The sequence below is a fragment of the Lingula anatina genome, chromosome 9 (genome assembly GCF_051362555.1).
Source record: "Lingula anatina isolate TDL-2025a chromosome 9, LinAna3.0, whole genome shotgun sequence".
NCBI lineage: Eukaryota > Metazoa > Brachiopoda > Lingulata > Lingulida > Lingulidae > Lingula > Lingula anatina.
The window spans coordinates 16,728,827-16,747,089 of NC_141775.1; the positions used below are offsets into that span (position 1 = coordinate 16,728,827).

Genomic DNA, 18,263 nt, shown 5'->3' on the forward strand with positions numbered 1-18,263 from the left:
CCAGCGCTAACGCTGGTGGTACAATAAAACCAAGGTATCAAAGAATTTTTAAAAAACACCAATAACTAAATAATGCTTTTTAACATTTCTATTTCATGAGTGTATAGAGTTCTTTGATAATTTACCTCCAGTATCACTTGGTAATGTTGTGGCAGGTGGGGTAACACTATCCTCCTGTTGAATAAAAAAACCAGTGATCAGATACTCAGAGTATTCATTTATTTACAAAATAAATATATTTCACAAAGATACATGTAATATTCATGTACACAGTACAAGTTATCACTGAGGTGCACTCCCATTATATATTTACATGACTTACCTTCTCACTTGAGTCTGGCATAAACCACAGTCTGTACACTGAATCCTCAGGTAGCCCACAGGTTGTCAGATCAGACTCCTTCGGATCTATTGCCATCAGCTCCTCTATGACCTTTGGCTTTCTCGGGTCTCCTACACACCATTCTATTCGCAAATTTGGGCAGATGGTCTGCTTAACGTGCTGAATTTGCATCAAAACATGGTTCTTCCACTTAGCATATGCCCCTCGGATTGTTTTGTCAAACTTTGTCTCTGAGGGATATAAGGGAATCAGTTCAATGCAAGAGGATTTTGTTGACTTTCTCAAAGCACAACGCGCTCCTCTGCGTGGATCGATTGCATATACAGCATAATCATAGTACAGCTCATTTTTAATGAGGAAAAAGTCACCTCTTCTTCTTAAACCTTTCCTTCCTGTAGAAGTGTCATTTTGGACTAACTTCACTGTAAGACGGTTGAAAAGCACATGTGGCATAAAGTTCTCTTTCCCTTGTATGAATAGTGTTCCTTCACTGCCAACCCCAGATTCTGGATTCTTGCATACCTGAAGTAAGCTGGGCACATAGAACTGTCGAGAAGTAGGCTTTTCTGTTGTACCTGGCTTGACATCCTGTTGCAAAAGAATGTTGAATTGTACCATAACACCGATTACAATGGACTTCAACTCACTATCATCTCCCCATAGCTCATCCAGAAGTCTTTCATCTAAGATGCCCCTCTTTAATGCAGACCAATAAGGAGTCCCTTTGGCTTTGACATGGTGTTTATCAACTGCTATAATAGACCTGAATGCATCTATCAGCCATGTTGGATTCAAAATGACAGTGTCTGAGAGATCATCAGTCTGAAAGTGCATAAGATCTCCAATGTCATGATGGAACTGGAGGAATGACTGCAGCTCAATGGCATCCTGCATTCCAACTTTAAGAGCTAAATTTTGCAGCTCCTCATACCTTATCCACCTTTTTTCTCGTTTCTTGGGTGCTTGTCGCAGCTGAAGATCTTCTTCTAATCTAATCCATCTTATTGGATTCTTCTCTCCCCAAGATTTTTGGCTTTCAGCAATTTTCATAACATATCGACGGAGATCAGATATTTCTTGATCTTCATCTTGACATGTGTTGTCAATTGCAAAGAAATGAGGATCAACATGCACACCACTTCTCTTCTGTTGTATATACTGCCGCAATTTAGCAAAGTACGCATTTATTTCTTCTTCATGCTGTAAGAGAATCGCAGAATGTTTCAACACACTGCAAGCTTCAATGACATATTTTATGTCATAATTTTTTTAAAAAACAAACAGTTTAATTTAATTCATTAATTTATTATTATTTTCATTATTTTTATTTCATTACTTTTTTTTTGTTTGTTTCAGTACTAATGCCTACAACAGTTTAATATTTATTGTTTGTTTCTTACTTCTTTTTTTTTTGTTTGTTTGTTTCAGTACTAATGCCTACAACAGTTTAATATTTATTCTTTCTTTCTTACTTCTCTTTTTTTTTCGTTTTGTTTTAGCAATTATGCCTACCTTTTCTTTGGGAACATTTTCCAGGTATTTGTCTTTATGCGTGCAAGCAATGATTATTCGGGGGGACAATACCCCATCTTCACTCATGTTTTGCTGTTGCGCATAAGTATGAATTATGTCTATCCAATAATAAGTAAAGTCTGGAAATATATCAGACACATTTCAAAATATATTTTACTGTTTGATCTGTTTGAGTACAGAAAGCTGACATTAAAAGGATGAATTACAAGTATTCTAAGGATAAAATAGTAGACATTTACTATCAATAGCACTTTCTTCCCAAGCAAGCCCTGAAAATGCTACATGAAAACAACAGTTATATAAATAGATAAACAAGATCAAATTTTACTGAGGCATATATTAATTCTGATCCAACCAGATTCAATTTCAGATCGTTATGGTCAGCTCTTTTCAACTACAATTGACATTTCATACTGTACATGTTAGCTGGTATATAAAACAATTAGCAGTAAAATGGTTTTATGAACCCTTTCCATTCAAACACTAGTACAACCTGTGTTAGAAATTAAGGCTGGACTGTCTGGCCGGGCTGATAACTTTCAGAATGGGCTTAAAAGTTTCCCCATCGCTACTTTTTAAGATGGCTGAACTTTTGGTCCAGCAACTAATTTTCCTAAGAGGCAAACACTGAGTACAACTGGTTGTAAATTATAAACTAAATGATAAACAATTGTGAGCTGGTGGATTCCTTACCAAGAATAGTTCCTGAGAAGTGTTCAGCACCATGCCATTGGTCATCAAGCCTGTCTGTTAAAGCAAGGCTCATATCAATGGCAAGAATATAAATAGCTCTGGAAGAAAGGAATGTGTGGTGGGTGTTGTAATACACACTTTGCCCTCCAAAATCCCAGACTGCTAGACGAGCAGGTGGATTTTCAATGTCGTATGAGCTTTCTGTCAAATGTGTTAAGACATCAGGCGGGAGCTCCATACTCTCCTCTGTTTTTAAATAGGACAAAGCCTCCTTGGAACTAATAGGGCTGGGCTGATGTTCTAAAAATATAATTATTTCAGTATTAAAAAGAATAAAGACAATTCCAATCACTTAGTTGTATGAACTACAATACAGTGATGGCTGGATCATTTTTACAGAGAAACAATTTTGAAATTTAAAAAAACTGATACAAGGTCACCAGAGAGTCAATTATGCAAAGTATTTAACAGTGTCAACTAAGAGAATTTAGTCTACCTCTCCAATTTTATAGCAAAATCATTCTCCTAGGTAACTCTTAGCGTGTTCCTTGAAAAATGTCCCACTGTTGTTAGAAGTGAATCGGCAGTGGGACTGAACATGGCGCATGGTCAAGGTCACAATTCTATATCAGTTTAACCTTGTTATTTACTTATCTGTTAGTTTATATATGTGAAGTTCTCCCTTCCTTGTAAATTCATAGTGTAACTTATGATTGTAGCCATATGCTTCACAGTTTGCGTCTATGATAAATCTATAATCACACTACGAAGTTAAATATCACTGCCTAGCTTGAATATTTTATTAGTAACTAAATTGGTACATCTGTTCATTATATAAAGATAAATATATGTTCATTCACAAACTGGCAATCAAATTACCAATTCAAGAATGGTAATGCACCAATTGTATTGTTTTTATTATATTACATTGTACGGTACAAGCTAGGTCATGACTATTTATGTACCAGTTCAGAATTAAATTGAATTGAACTGTTCAATATTAACTATGGCCCTATCTCTGCCAGTTTTGGAAATATAAGGGATAGAAATATTGCAAAGTTCAGTTCATGGTGAAAGTAGATCAAAGGTCAATTTCAAGGTCACAGTTCAATTGCAAGTATATGACTTCCTATTCAACTTCGATAGTAACTATAGAGCTACCTCTGCCAGTTTTGTAGTTTTAGTAATGTGCCATAAATTTTGTATAGAAGAAATTAATTGAAATAAAATAGGTCATTTTGGTTGATATTCATGAAACGGGAGGTCCTCAGAAATTCCAGAAATAATGTCTTTTTTGACCAGAATCTTTTCCAGACTGCACATATTACATTTTATATTTTCAACACCACAATGTACTTTTTGAAACAGCATAACTTGTATACCGCATGGAAAACAAAAAACTTCTGGACAAGCTCCAGCGAATGCAAAAAAAAAAAAAAACAAGAGGTCTCTAGCATTAACGGTTCCAGAATTAGACAGAGTTTTCTGTTTTGGCATCATATGTCCGCTGCTTCTGTGAAAATGCAAAGATTGACCCCAAACTCATGGAGATGAAAGCTGACCTGAAGGATAACACCTGCCAATAACATTACGGATATGTTGGGTCTATGTAGTTTCTGAAATCGGCACACATTTTTTTTTTTTCATAAAGAAAATTTTGGCCTGTTTCACTTTGAAATAACGATCAGAATTCAAATGATCAGCCATCTATATAAATTTTTCCTATAATTCCTCTAGTTTGGGTGCATTGGGACAAGCGCTACACCTGGACCCAAGTACCAACAAAGCCCAAAATTTACATGGATTGAGCTGAAATTATGTGTGACCTACATACAAGAGATAGATACAGAGACTCTTGTAGTTTAGGAGGAGAAGTGGTAACAGTGACATGTCAGTGGAGCCAGAGGACAATACCAGTCGGGAATAAAACCATGTTTACCACCAGAGACGCGCTGGTGGTACAATAACTGAAAATTCTAATGTAGCATTCTGGAGCTTTTACTGTATGCAATAGAACTATTAGGGTGCCTGTCTTTCAATTGTTTTGTTACCACTCAATAGGAATGTCCTAATTTTAAAAATAGAGTATCTGCCAAATGAACAAATCTCCCTTTTGGAATGATGAAGCCTTCACCTAATGCTATAACATACTTTGCTAAAATGGATTAGACACATTAAGAATAAAACATTTTATTTGTCTTAATTGTAAAATGGCAGACAAGGGCATTTTAACAAAATTTGTAGTGATGATAGATACCCAGTAGAAAACTGTATGGTAATATATCTTGTCTTATTGTCATACTACTTTTGATTTAGGGGAAATAGACTACCTGCCTTACTGTGCATAATGATCTGTCATTACATATTGATGGCAGTTTATTATGGGTTAAGATAATTGCAACAAATTTCTAAAATGTTGAAAACCCTACTGTACCCCTTTCCTTGTCCTGTGATGCCGAAATTTGTCCACCTGTTGACAAAGTGTTCTCATCTTCAAGTCTTGGGCCAACTTGCAATAAAAAAGAAATAAACATCTTAAAGAAAGCAAAAACATATAAAATAAAATACCACATGCTTGGGCCTCTTACTTCAATTCTTGTGCAGTGTCACAGTGTGTGTATTCTTTTACGTATACAAAAAATTAAAGAAAGTACAACTATTCAAAACTGAACCAATCAAGCTCACTTCAAACTTGATCTGCATATTTGTCCCATGAATCAGTCATTTAAGTTTTAAAACAAATTATGACACAATTTTCATGTTATCTGTTTAATGGTGGATAAAATATGCAGCAAGCAAAAAACTGCATTACTTAAAATTTTGTAAAAAATGGTCTGATCAAGCCAATCTTTGAACTTGATCTGTTTCAAGAGAATGTGTCCTTAATTTTTTATTTAAAGTGTAATCAGTGCCACATATATGCTGAAAACAAAGCAAAAAATAAAAAAAAAATAAAAATAAAAAAAAAAAGGCATACATTTTGAAAAATGCTGATTTTCAAACTCAGTTCAGTAAGTTTGAAGACAAAATGCTTCTGCACTTATCATGTTATCACTAAAAGTGCACGGCAATGGTGACGGCAATGGCAGATACGGAAGACAACTATTTGTATAGACACCTGTGTGCCTGTACATAAAATATCAGTATTTTTATTACAATCAATAGGCATTTCAATCCGTCACTGCCAATTTACTAAAGTTGTATTGGGGTGTGATCGATAAATAACAAAATATAAATTAGATAGAAACATTATCCACAAACCAAAGTTTTAAATTGGCATCCTGACACAAAGAGAACATCACAACAAAGGTTCTTATACAGAGCACTTCAAGACAACATTATTGGTCAATCTAAAATTTTTACCTAGCCTATGTTTCATTATTATATCTAGAAAGAAAGCTTAAAAGTGATTGAACCCTTATAAACATATGGTTTGATTAATCAAATTATCCCTTATTTTTCCTTTCTTATTTGTTTCCCTTGTGTTTATCACATATATAGGAACTACTGACATAAGCTAACTCATGTTCCTGCAAGTTTTATATCACTACATCTCTATATTTTGAGTATCACAGTACTTACATTTCTCCACTTTCTCTGATGTTGGTACATTAGTTGCCTGCACAACTTGACCCAAGGGTTGTAACTCTACAGTAATTAATTCAAAAATTCAAAATAATCAAATGTTCATTAAAATTATTCTAAGAATATGCTTATAATATATTTATAATATTATCTTAAGTTTTTTATGATTAATTATTTTCTCGTTTCATATTAGAAAATGTTTCTGCAGTTAAATCTCTCGACACTTTTACATATACTGTAAACATGTTCTAGTTCTAGTAGTTAGTTGTACACACACAGGAATTACCTGCATGACTTGCCCGGATTTCCTCATGTATCTTTCTGGTGTTAACAGCAAGCAAACGTGATATTGCTGGCCCATGACACTCTATAAATTAAAATAATAATTTTATTATTTGTCATGAAATACAAAGAGACTGAGGTGATCTAGTTGCTGTTAATAAATAATAAACAAGGAGGAATTAAAAGAATTGTCCTTGCAGATTAATAAATATTCAAGTCGTATATCAAGAATTGAAATATATGAAGTAAATGAATTTCAATATTGAAACACTTTTTAATTCTTGTACAGTTATTCTTACCGGCTTCATCTGAATTCCAACCCTCCTTTACAAGAACATAGTCAGTTTCTATACCATTAGTGATTGGATCATTATCTTCATCATATTCCTTTCCGAGTAGCCGTTTTCTCAGGCGTGTTTTACCTGCACCGTAATGGCCCAGTAGCATCACCCTTGCCCTCTTCACTCTTTCAAAGCCATCCTTACATGCTCGTTGATATGCTTCTTGCAGTAGTGGGTCTTGTCTATTGATTTCCTCTGAAAACTGACCTGAAACATTAAACTGTATTTTTAGTCATAGTTTTGCTACAAAACTCAACCAAACAACAATTTATTGTTTCAAATACAAAGTGGATATTTAAAATGGAATATTTCAGATCCACAAAAAATCTATATATATATAAATAAATAAATAAACAAATAAGAAAAAGATAAAGATGGTGTGAAAATGATTAAAAATGTTTAACAAGAAATGCAGTACTAGTACGCAGCCATACATCTGTCATTCCAATAGCTGGTTCCAAGTTGAACTTCCTTTGTCCCCAAATCTCTAAAATAATTTATTTTCTATTTTAGTTTTAAATGGTAGTTATCAGTGGCATACACATCTGTAATGTATCATTACTGGTATCTGGCAGGACACCTGCACTGTGCAGAAGTTGTAAATTGTACTGTTATTGCACAATAACATCCTCAAATTAACAACACAGAATAACAATTCTAATGATATGACTAAATGGAAAAGAAAACAGAATTTCAGCAGATGAATCACAGGGACAGTAACTTTTAAAAACCATCAGATGTAAAAATTGTAGCTAGTAGATGATGTGCTGCAGCAGTGTAAGAGATTTTGTTTACTAGTTAAAAAAAAACATTGTGACAGCCTTGATATATATGTGAAGCATAATGATAATACTAAGAAATGGGAATCAACATTTTAGAATGTTTTTCTCATGATTAAATAAAAAGATAAAATAAAAAATAAGTTCTATTGAAAACATCATTTCAACAAGTTTTTCATATAGCAAGAGATATTTGGTGCAGTTGTATCAGTTTTGTAGGCGACATTGATGTTTGTTTAATTTAGACTTGAAATGGCAATCAGCATACATATACATTGTACAATGCTAAATATCTGCTTGGCACAAACATTTGTTGAAATGGTTTAATAACAAGTTTATTTTTGTTTTCATTTGATGGTGTTTGCATCATAACATGGTGAAATGTATCATGATACATGTATTATGTATCACTATTATGATTATTACATGAAGTTTTTTTCTTTAGTTAATAACTTATCAACCTACAAATACATATGCCATTGTACTGAATCTGCCTGACTTATAGACTGTTCAGAATAAATTTTATCAACACCCATTTTTTTTTTAATTTGGAGCAGACCAAGTACATTTGGAGCAGGGCAAGTAGATGTACAGACATATTGTACTTGCCTGATGGGCAGGTGTCTCATTCTCACTCAAAAAGAGTCATCCAACGTAGAGATATCTCGAAACTTGATCCAGTAATCCTAAATGATGCGTTTAAACATGTTTTTGAGGATGCAGAACAGACCACAGATCCAAGTACCTTAGTAGATCTGTATAATACGTCTATATCTAAGATCATGGAAGATATTGCACCAATGCAGACCAGAGTCAAGTTGGTGAAACAGAGGGCTGAATGGTTTACATCTGAACTCAGCGAAGAAAGGAAAAAGATCAGGAAGCTTGAACGTCAGTGGTGCAACTCAAAATTGGAAATACACCGGGAATTATTCAAAACTGCCAGAGCTAACTATCACACCCTCCTTGAAAAGCAAAAAACTGTATACCATCGGACCTGTATTGAAGGTGCTGATCAAAGGGAACTCTTTAGGATTGTGGACAAGATTTCAGAATCTAAGTCAAGCCAGCTAAGTGTGCTTCCTGACATGGAAATGTCAACACTTCCTCAAGTTTTTGCAGATTTCTTCACAAACCGGATCAAGGATATTCGTAAGGACTTAACTCAAAATGCTACCACAGGATCCTCAGAATCAGATCCATTACCAAGTGAACTTCAAGACAGGTGTGCCAGTCAGGGTGGTGGGGCCCAACTGAGCAATTTCCTACCGGTCTCAGAGAAGGATATTATCTCTGTTATAAAGGGGATGAATTCTAAGTTTTGTGCTCTGGATCCCATGCCAACATATATAGTGAAAGAGTGTATTAGTGTGTTATCTCCAGTTCTCTTGAGATTAGTAAATCTGTCTTTCTCAACAGGTATCTTTCCATCAAACTGCAAAACTGCAATTGTTAGACCATTACTTAAAAAGCAAGGGCTGTGTAAAAATGTCCTGAAAAACTATAGACCAATATCAAATCTACCCTTTTTAGGCAAATTTCTTGAAAAAATGGCATGTTCCCAACTAAGCAGCTATCTATCTGAAAATAAACTCTTTGGGAAATTCCAGTCTGCCTATAGAGAAGGCCACAGCACTGAGACAGCTCTACTTCGAGTCCACAACGACATAATGCTTGCCCTGGATAAACAAAGAGATGTCATTTTAGTTCTTCTAGACCTTCCAGTGGCTTTCGATACCATAGATCATAATATTCTTCTTCACAGGATGCAGCATCGTTTTAGAGTGAATGGACTTGCACTTAGTTGGTTTACCTCTTACCTGAAAAACAGAACACAAAGGGTTTCAATAGAGTCGGTTTTATCTCAGCCAGTTAACTTGGAGTACGGTGTCCCACAAGGGTCTGTGTTAGGTCCGATCCTATTCTCATTATACATGTTACCTGTAGAAGATATCATACTAAAGCATGGTCTGAACACTGTTATTTTTGCAGATGACACACAAGTATATATTACATGCAAGAGCAGCCAGTCTGCAACAATCACTTCTATGGAGACTTGTCTTGCAGAGATTCGAGAATGGATGAAAGTGAACATGTTGGCTTTAAATGATAGTAAGACTGAGTTGATATGGTTTACATCAAGGTTCAAGGCAAATAGAAAAAATGTAGCAAATGCCAACATTTGCATAGGAGATGTTCTTATAAAACCATCTAGTTCTGTAAAAGATCTGGGAGTTACCCTCGATGAAAATGGCACTCGTGTATCTGAAGTGTGTAAATCAGCATCAAATGCACTATGGCGCATTGGAAAAATAAGGAAAGTGTTAGATAACAAAACCACTGAAAAATTAGTACATGCATTTATATCATCAAGATTAGATTACTGCAATAGTCTCCTCTTTGGTATTTGTGACTATCAGATTAAAAAGTTACAAGTTATTCAAAACTCAGCTGCAAGACTGGTTTGTCAAATTAAGTACAATAGTACACACCATATCACTCCCATTCTGAAAGAATTACACTGGCTGCCTGTGAAGCAGAGGATTGATTTTAAAGTACTCTGTATTATTTTTAAGGCGATTCATTCACAAGGACCATTATATTTATCTGATCTTATCTATTTTAACTTACCACGGCGGTCCACACGTTTTAATACTGAGAATGATTTTATTTTAGAACATTCTGTTTTAGAGAAGGGGTGCCTAAAAAGTTATGGAGATCGTGCTTTTATAATCTACGCCCCAAAAGTGTGGAATGGTCTACCAAATTTTATTAGGAAAACAGAAGACTTTGACAATTTTAAATCTCTTTTAAAGACCCACTTTTTTAATTCTGTCTATATCTCTTAGATTTTATTTTAATATATATATGTTTTTTTTAATAAGATTGATTTTTAGTAGTGTAAATTTTAAATGGTTTCCAATGAGAGTTTATGATTAAAATATTGTAGTCATTTTAATGATTTTAGTATATTAGCCATTATTGTAAGGCGCCTTGAGATAGAATGTAAGGCGCCATATAAGAATCTTATTATTATTAGGATTGCCCATAGGGGAATACTATTGTTTTTGGTATTATTATAGTTTTTATTATTATTATTCTTTTCGCAAAAAAATCTGAAATAATTTACATAGGTAGCCTATGGTAACAATATGCCATAGACCCAGTTTCAGTGACCTTGACCTACTTTTCAAGGTCACAGGAGCTTTTAAAGGCAAAATTTGTGAAATTTGAAATTGCCATTAGGCCTAAAGTATAAACCATATGGCTAAGGGCCTTATGGCCAATGATACTGAGCCAAATCCACAGATAATGACCTACTTATATGCAAGTAGGTCAAGGTCAAGGTCACTAATGGCCAATGGGGCTCAAAAAAGGTTTGTTTCCAAGATCTCAAAAACCGGAAGGCCCAGAGCCCTGATCATAGTGGCAAATGATGCCCTATATATTTATCTAAGGTTAGCCATACTTTGGTAGCGGCTGCTTAATTACTTTTTTTAATATAGATTTTTAAATATTTATGACACTGCAGAAATCTTGAGTTTGGCAATTTCTCCATGAAACACTGGTTTTTTCATTTGTCATAGCATGATATAGTAAACTACCCCAAACATATACCCAAAAACCCAAAATCAAATGTCAAATTTGACCTTGACCCTCATTTTCAAGGTCATTTGGCTATTTCATGGAGAAATATTGAAGTGGGCTGAAAGTGATGTTTTGTTGACCCCCCCCCCCCCCCCCCCAATTCGCACATGCTCTTTGAGAATATGGGGTCAAATTTAACCCATGACCTTCACATGACCTTGTTAAAGCATTTCCACACCTATTCTGCAGGGGAATCCTCCGCCACTGGCTTTAGCCAGTTGCAGTCTAGTTATTATTATTATTATTATTAATTCTGATGGGTTCAGTGGAAATTGGTCAATAACAGTAAAAAGTTTCTCCACTCTACATACATTTTTACTAACACCTAGCTGTGTGCTTACTATAAAACTTAGAAATGCATGCCCTTACAGAACGTAAAATGTTGCTGAAGTACTCCCGGAGTATAGCAGGAGTACTCCAGCAACATAAAAATGCTGCCGGAAAGTATACCCACAGGCTAGCCGCTAGCAGCTTGTCTCGGCTATATACAGTGCATGTTGCTGGAGGTAAGCGGTAGGGTTGCTGGAAGCTAGCCGCTAGTGGCTACACTCTGGCAACATATACACACTGTACATTTGCATGTAGACATATGCTTTTCTTGTATTGTGTATGATATGACAGCATTGATGTTTATTTATGATTTGTTATTTATTCCTATAGCAGAATGCTTTATGGTTTATTTTGGCTCTATAATCAGACAATCCAGAAGTGTCAACAGCCATAAAGTTGTTCTGTTTGAAATAAATCATACTCAGAAAATTTCACTTTCAAGCATTCTAAGAAATTGTTTTTATTTACTAGTATATGGTTTTTAAGAATAACATTTGGAATTGAACCTGTAGTGCATACATATTAGGCATTATATATATATATATATATATATATATATATATATATGTGTTCATCGTGATATATTCTTTCTCATCTATGTTTAGTGTGTATGACATAAATATGTGGGTCCATCAGCATGCAGTTTAAAAGTTCCAAAAAGGTGGTCAAAACCATTTCATCAACATTTTTATCCAGTATAATAATAATAATAATAATAATAATATATATATATATATATATATATATATATATATATAAAATGCATTTAACTTTTTGTGTTACATAAAAATGTGTTTAGTTTTGTATATTTCATTATAATTTGCATGCTGTGACAGTATGAATGCAATAGTCTAGATGACTGGTGCAAAAATTGCTCAAAAGGTGGAAAAAGCATGAAACTTGGCACAGATGTTCTTTAGACTATGCTGATCATTTTCAAGGGTAGTGCCCAAAATTTCAAAGCGTTGCTTAGCAACCGTTGCTACGGAAGTGATTTACCTTAGTAACAAGCTAATTGGACCTTTCTTGTTCAGTTTAAATGATTTAAAAAGACTTTTAATAATGTTTCAAGCCATCAGAACTATCACTATATTATTTTAAGGCATTAAAAACCCAAGTAAACCATTGCAACAGTTGCTAGGCAGCATATTACCCTAGCAACAAGTATTTAACATTATATATTTAATAATATATATTTAATAATATATATACAGATATCTCTGTAGCATTTTACATACCCTCCAGTTCCTTCTGTTCCCAGATCTTTCTGTTCCCATTCTACATATACTAACATGTTTCTTAATTATTAAGATAGGTACATAAATAGTGTATGCTTGCACAAACCCAAATACAAATATCTCCGGAGATCTATCAATGACCACACCTAAATTATCTTTAGCGGGGCAAATGATGCACATCCAAACATTTTTTACATGTGGACAATCCCAAAAAACGTACAGAATATTTTCCCTAGCAGTACTGCAAAATTCACAAATTCATAAGATAAGCATAAGTATTGAATATTCTACGATTTATTCTGAATTGGAGCAACTTCATTTTCTTGTGATCTATTTCTTAAATGTTAGTTCCCAATTATCAGTACTCAAGGTTTTTTTTTAAATATGTCTGCCATTCACCTACACCTTTATCTGGTGATATTTTATGGCTTTGGAGGATTTTTTGTGAAAAAATATCTGGATGGTTTGGTAACTTGTTTAATTGAGTCAATAATTTCTTGGATTGCTATGCTCAATTTACTTCCATGGGAAGAGATAGCCATTCAGATGGTAAGCTCTTCTGGATGCTGAATTAGCCTAGAAAGTTAGTGTTAAGGTTGATTTTTTGTTGAGTTCCTCTGACAGAGGGGATTTCAAATGTCATTTATAATATCATTGATGTAAAAAAAAACATTTTTACACCATCTTTTATGGAAAATAGTTTTTAAAATTTCTTTCAATTTTTGAGTTTTGACATAATGGTTGTGAAAGGATTTCATCTGGGGTTAAATTGAAATTTTCCTGAATTTCACTCAAAGAACCAATAATCTTTGCCAAAAGGGATAAGAAGTTGCTTTTAGTATTTTTAATCCACCTTTTGTTACTACCGATTCCTGACATTTCGCCAAGAAAAACGCACTCCACTTACTCTTATTTTCCTCATAAAGAAGTCTTTAAGCCATGTAAAGTTTAGGGCCTTGGTAAAATTTTTATTTGCGGTACCTTTTACCGTCCATTTTTGTAATCAGATGCCATCCTTGCTCATTTTATTTTGTATCTTGTCCCATTCCTGATAAAGTTACATATGATATGCATATTTTTAAGTATTGAGGGAGGGGGGGGGGGGGGGGGGGGCTGGTAGGAGAGTTTATATGTGCACAACGTAAGATGAGAAATACTAAAGGTTTAACCACTGTTGACTTTCCTATTATTGAAAGGTTTCTCAGAGACCAGATTTCCAAGATATTTTTCATTTTGTTCAATATTTTCTAAAAAGTTTTTTCACATTGTATTTTGTCAGTTTCTATTCTCTACCAAGTAACTTAAGTACACCTGCATGGTTCTATTTTAATTCTTTTTGTTAATCAATGAAGTTCAAAAGTTTCTGCTCACACCCAAAGGCCGTTAGATGCTATATCTTACTTCCACCAAGGCTGCTCTACAACAATATAAGAGTATTCTTGCGAGATGAACATATCTGAATCAGCACTACGGTGCCATGTCATCAGATACCATGTGCTCACTCTGGTTGGACTTGTGCGGAACAGTGGACACATTTGCCAGAAGCTATTCACCTGCCCATAGTTGCTCCAGTGTGCATATAGGTGCAAATGTAGAGGCTGACAATGTGCAAGGGCAAAATGCACTGTATATTGCACATACAAGGGAGAATTTAACGTCATAACTATTGCAAAGTTTTATAAAGAGTCGTAAGGTGATAAAAGCATGGAAATGGCTGGTTACTAACTTTGACCATGCTGCCTTAAGTATCTGCACTGGCAATGTTTTTGATCGGATGTGTATGGGCGGCGGTTTATACAAAAATGCAAAACACGATTAGTCGTCATCGTTATCAGATCAGTCGAAATGAAAACACGATTTGTCGTCGTCGTTATCAGATCAGAAGGCAAAATACGACTAGTAGTCGTCAAAACGCAACTAGTCATCAAAACGCAACTAGTCATCAAAACGCAACTAGTCATCATCAAAACACAACTAGTCATCAAAACGCAACTAGTCATCATCAAAACGCAACTTGTCATCATCAAAACGCAACTAGTCATCAAAACGCGATTTGACGCCAGATGGCGCCCATTGTACGAAAATCTAGGCCAAGTCACATGATCCACAGTGATCAAAATGGCGGACGTTATTGAAGCAGCATTATCATTCCTCGCTCGAACTCGAGAGTTATCTCTACGCGTACAATCTAATAATGATATTATACTAGACGACGCTTTAATCTACCAGGTAGAACATTTATACAGGTCAATCTTGGATTACACTGCTCTCGATGCTGCGGCATTACCCCTAGCAGAAGCATCAAGGATACTTAGTGAGTATACCAGCAACAGCACCACCTCAATGACAAGTTCAACCCCAACAACAATCAATAATGATGATTATAACAGTAGGCATGTCAATAGGCCTAATGCTGGTAGTGATGGTGAGCGTGATGATGATAATGGCGGAATGAAGAAAGGAAGAAGAAGATACGAAATATCCAGGGAGCAGTTAATTTTCTTCATAGGTAGGCTTTCCTCCTCTTTCTTTTGATTGTTGAGAAGATGTTTTTAAAATAAGACAAGGCCTGTTGTTTGTGAAATTGCGTTGTGTAGGCTCTTTGTTATTTTGAATTTTTGTCAAATCTCTTGTTGGTAACTTGTGAGGTTCTTTTTTTCGGGTCGCTTTTTCTGAGGAATTACATCCATGCTTTTTTTGTATCATTTCAGAACATGACTTTACAGTAAAAGAAATTGCAAATATGGTTGATGTATCCCCAGGAACTATCAACAACAGAAGGAAAGAATTTGGAATTTCTATTCGTCAGAAATATAGCACTATTAGTGATGAATTATTAGATAGTAAAATCCTGTTCTTCCTCCAGCAGTTTCCCAATTCAGGTAAAGTAATATCAAAATGCTTATTTTACTGGTTATGAAAAAATATTTAATGAAACATTTGTTTTTGTGTGTCATACAAATATTCTTTGACTTCTATCACCAATCCTTGACCTAACTGCATGGGCCTTCCTTGAATTATGTACTTACCACACACAATGTGGGGGACCCCTCTAATGATTTGTGGGGGTCCCCTTAAATTATTTCTGGTGTCCCCCTTTAATGAGGATTCCAATTTCCCACATTACTTTTAAACTCCTTTTAAAATAAAATAGCCCATGATACCGAGTATTACGGGCTCTCATCTTTGGATAATTCGATCATTAAGACTGCTATGGAGATTCCCAGTTTCTCTGTCTTAAACTCTGCACACGGAAAATAATGAAACAAATCCATGTAACGTCAACAAGTTATTATTGCACTACACTTTAAGTTACATGATACATCTACAAACCCTCTCTCAATCTCTATTCTTCTCCTCCCTCACTTAGCTCAACATTGAGATTTTATGTACAACTTTATCAGTTAAAATGTCAATGATACTATAGATAATAAACTGATTGGTTAATTTAAAACAAGCTCATCACCTCAAGATGGGCACACCCAAGTGCTCCCTATAATCCAACAATTTAAATTACTGATATTATTTAAAGCCTATTATACATGTTAAATTCTTGTCTGAATTTTGCCCTTAATTGACCTTAGTACAAAGGCTACAAGCATTTAACTTTCTTTGATTGAATTACTACTACACCATGTATGAAAATTAATAAAATATTAAATTCAAAGTATTTTCCACTGCTGTGGTTCCTGACAACAGACACCAACCATATCAACTTGTAAAAAATTGGTTTCTTCTAACGTTATTCGTGGTAGGTCTGTCCTTTAGTATGAATTCATATCATTGAAAATTGACTTGCTAACGAATTTTAGCCACTGATTACTTCTTTAATCCTCCTATCTGAACAACTGAATATTCTATGAAACTGAATTTCTTCTAGGTTATAAAAGTGTCCAAGGGTTTTTGACATCTCAAAAAATTTTGGTACAACGCAACAGAATACGAGAGTCAATGTGGCGTGTGGATCCTCATGGACGACAAATCAACTCATTGAGAAGGAGAATCAAGCGCAGGGTCTATTCTGTTCCATCCCCCTTAGCCCTCTGGCATATTGATGGAAATCATAAATTGATAAGGTGAGATTACTACTCTCTGAATTCTCATTTTAATGTCATTAAAAACAAAATAACAAAGTGGGGGTATTTCAGGGACCCTCTCTGCCATCCACCCACAACAAAATTCTTAAATCATTCCATTAATTTTTCTTCTAATTTCAAATTTGCTATTGGCATTGAAACACAATTATTTAGGATCTTCTTTAATTTTCAGATGGAGATTGGTTATACATGGAGGTATAGATGGCTATAGCCGAGTGATAGTCTACCTCCACTGCAGTACTGATAACAAATCTGGGACAGTTTTGAATCTTTTCAAAGAGGCAGTTTTTATATGGGGACTGCCCTCAAGGGTCAGAGCAGATCAAGGAGTAGAAAATAGGGATGTGGCCTATTATATGCTTAGTCATGAGAATCGTGGACCTGGCAGAGGCAGTTTTATCACTGGCCGTTCAGTCCATAATGCCAGGATAGAACGGTTATGGCGTGATGTTTATGAAGCTGTTTTATCACAATACAGGGATATATTCATGTTTCTGGAAGAGGAGGGAATGTTAGATATGGATGATGAATTGTGTATCTCTGCCTTGCATTACACGTATGTCCCACGGATAAATAAGTCACTGGACAGCTTTGGGCAGATGTGGAATCAACACAAAATGAGAACAGCCAGGAATAAAACGCCACTGCAGATGTTTCTCACTGGTATGAATGAACAATGCCGAGATAATACACAAGTCGGTCAGGAATATATTCAGGTAACAAAATTTAAAAAAAAATTCCAAATACTATTAATGAGCAAACATCTTTACCAAAAAGCATGGATGATTTGATGTTATAGTCGACTCATCCTTATCTCATAATTCCACCTCAAAATATTATACACTCAAGAGATTTACACCTTAATTTGTAACCAGTACTTGTTATAAGAAGTAAATTTTCATATCAGTGCTTTAAGTTTAGTCCTACAGTGCTTATTTATTAAATGTATAACCTTTTTAATTCAGATACCTACAGATAGGGGGGGTCCTTAGATAACCTTTTTCCCCAAAACCATGTCAAAACCACCTAAAAAGATGCTTATACATCTTAAAAACAAACTACAAAAAACCAAATTAGTCTATCTCTATTATCAGAGCTGCTACTTGGGTTTTAGTATTTTGGAGAAAAATCGCTAAAAATACTTAAACTCTGTATTTTGTAAAATATGATGGTTTTTCATATCAATGTTTATGCTTACATTTTAACACAAATTTCATTGTGACTAACAATTCTGACATAAAGACGGACTAAATACATATGAAAACTTAACTGAATGTTCTAACACCTACATAATGATCCATAATAAGTTCAAAAAGACAGGAATTCAGTAAGAATTCAATTCACTAAAAATTCAATGCTTTTTGGAACCTTAAGTCAGTTAGCGTTATGGTGGA

At 34.7% G+C, this 18,263-nt stretch overlaps 2 protein-coding genes across 3 annotated transcripts in view; one reads left to right on the top strand and one right to left on the bottom strand.

The window, feature by feature from the left end:
- The window catches only part of LOC106173405 (uncharacterized), a 65,353-nt gene that overhangs the window by 22,608 nt on the left and 24,482 nt on the right, over positions 1–18,263 (bottom strand). For both annotated transcript variants that reach the window (XM_086996213.1, XM_086996212.1), the window contains exons 3-10: positions 6,736–6,984; positions 6,441–6,521; positions 6,152–6,217; positions 5,004–5,078; positions 2,570–2,869; positions 1,856–1,995; positions 323–1,543; positions 126–174 (exon numbers count right to left, since the gene is read on the bottom strand). In XM_086996213.1, coding sequence (XP_086852339.1) covers positions 126–174; positions 323–1,543; positions 1,856–1,995; positions 2,570–2,869; positions 5,004–5,078; positions 6,152–6,217; positions 6,441–6,521; positions 6,736–6,984 — 2,181 coding nt within the window. The remainder of the gene's footprint in view (positions 1–125; positions 175–322; positions 1,544–1,855; positions 1,996–2,569; positions 2,870–5,003; positions 5,079–6,151; positions 6,218–6,440; positions 6,522–6,735; positions 6,985–18,263) is intronic.
- Positions 14,545–17,748, top strand: LOC147759998 (uncharacterized). The gene is made up of 4 exons (XM_086996217.1): positions 14,545–15,281; positions 15,484–15,654; positions 16,653–16,848; positions 17,042–17,748. Exons 1-4 carry the CDS (start codon positions 14,891–14,893, stop codon positions 17,658–17,660), a joined length of 1,377 nt encoding a protein of 458 aa, XP_086852343.1. The 5' UTR covers positions 14,545–14,890; the 3' UTR covers positions 17,661–17,748.

Excerpts from the sequence above, each read along its gene's own strand:
- LOC147759998 (XM_086996217.1), top strand. The coding sequence starts at position 14,891 with ATGGCGGACGTTATTGAAGCAGCATTATCATTCCTCGCTCGAACTCGA. Across the intron at positions 15,655-16,652 it reads CCAGCAGTTTCCCAATTCAG|GTTATAAAAGTGTCCAAGGG; the intron begins GTAAAGTAATAT and ends AATTTCTTCTAG. Across the intron at positions 16,849-17,041 it reads GGAAATCATAAATTGATAAG|ATGGAGATTGGTTATACATG; the intron begins GTGAGATTACTA and ends TTTAATTTTCAG.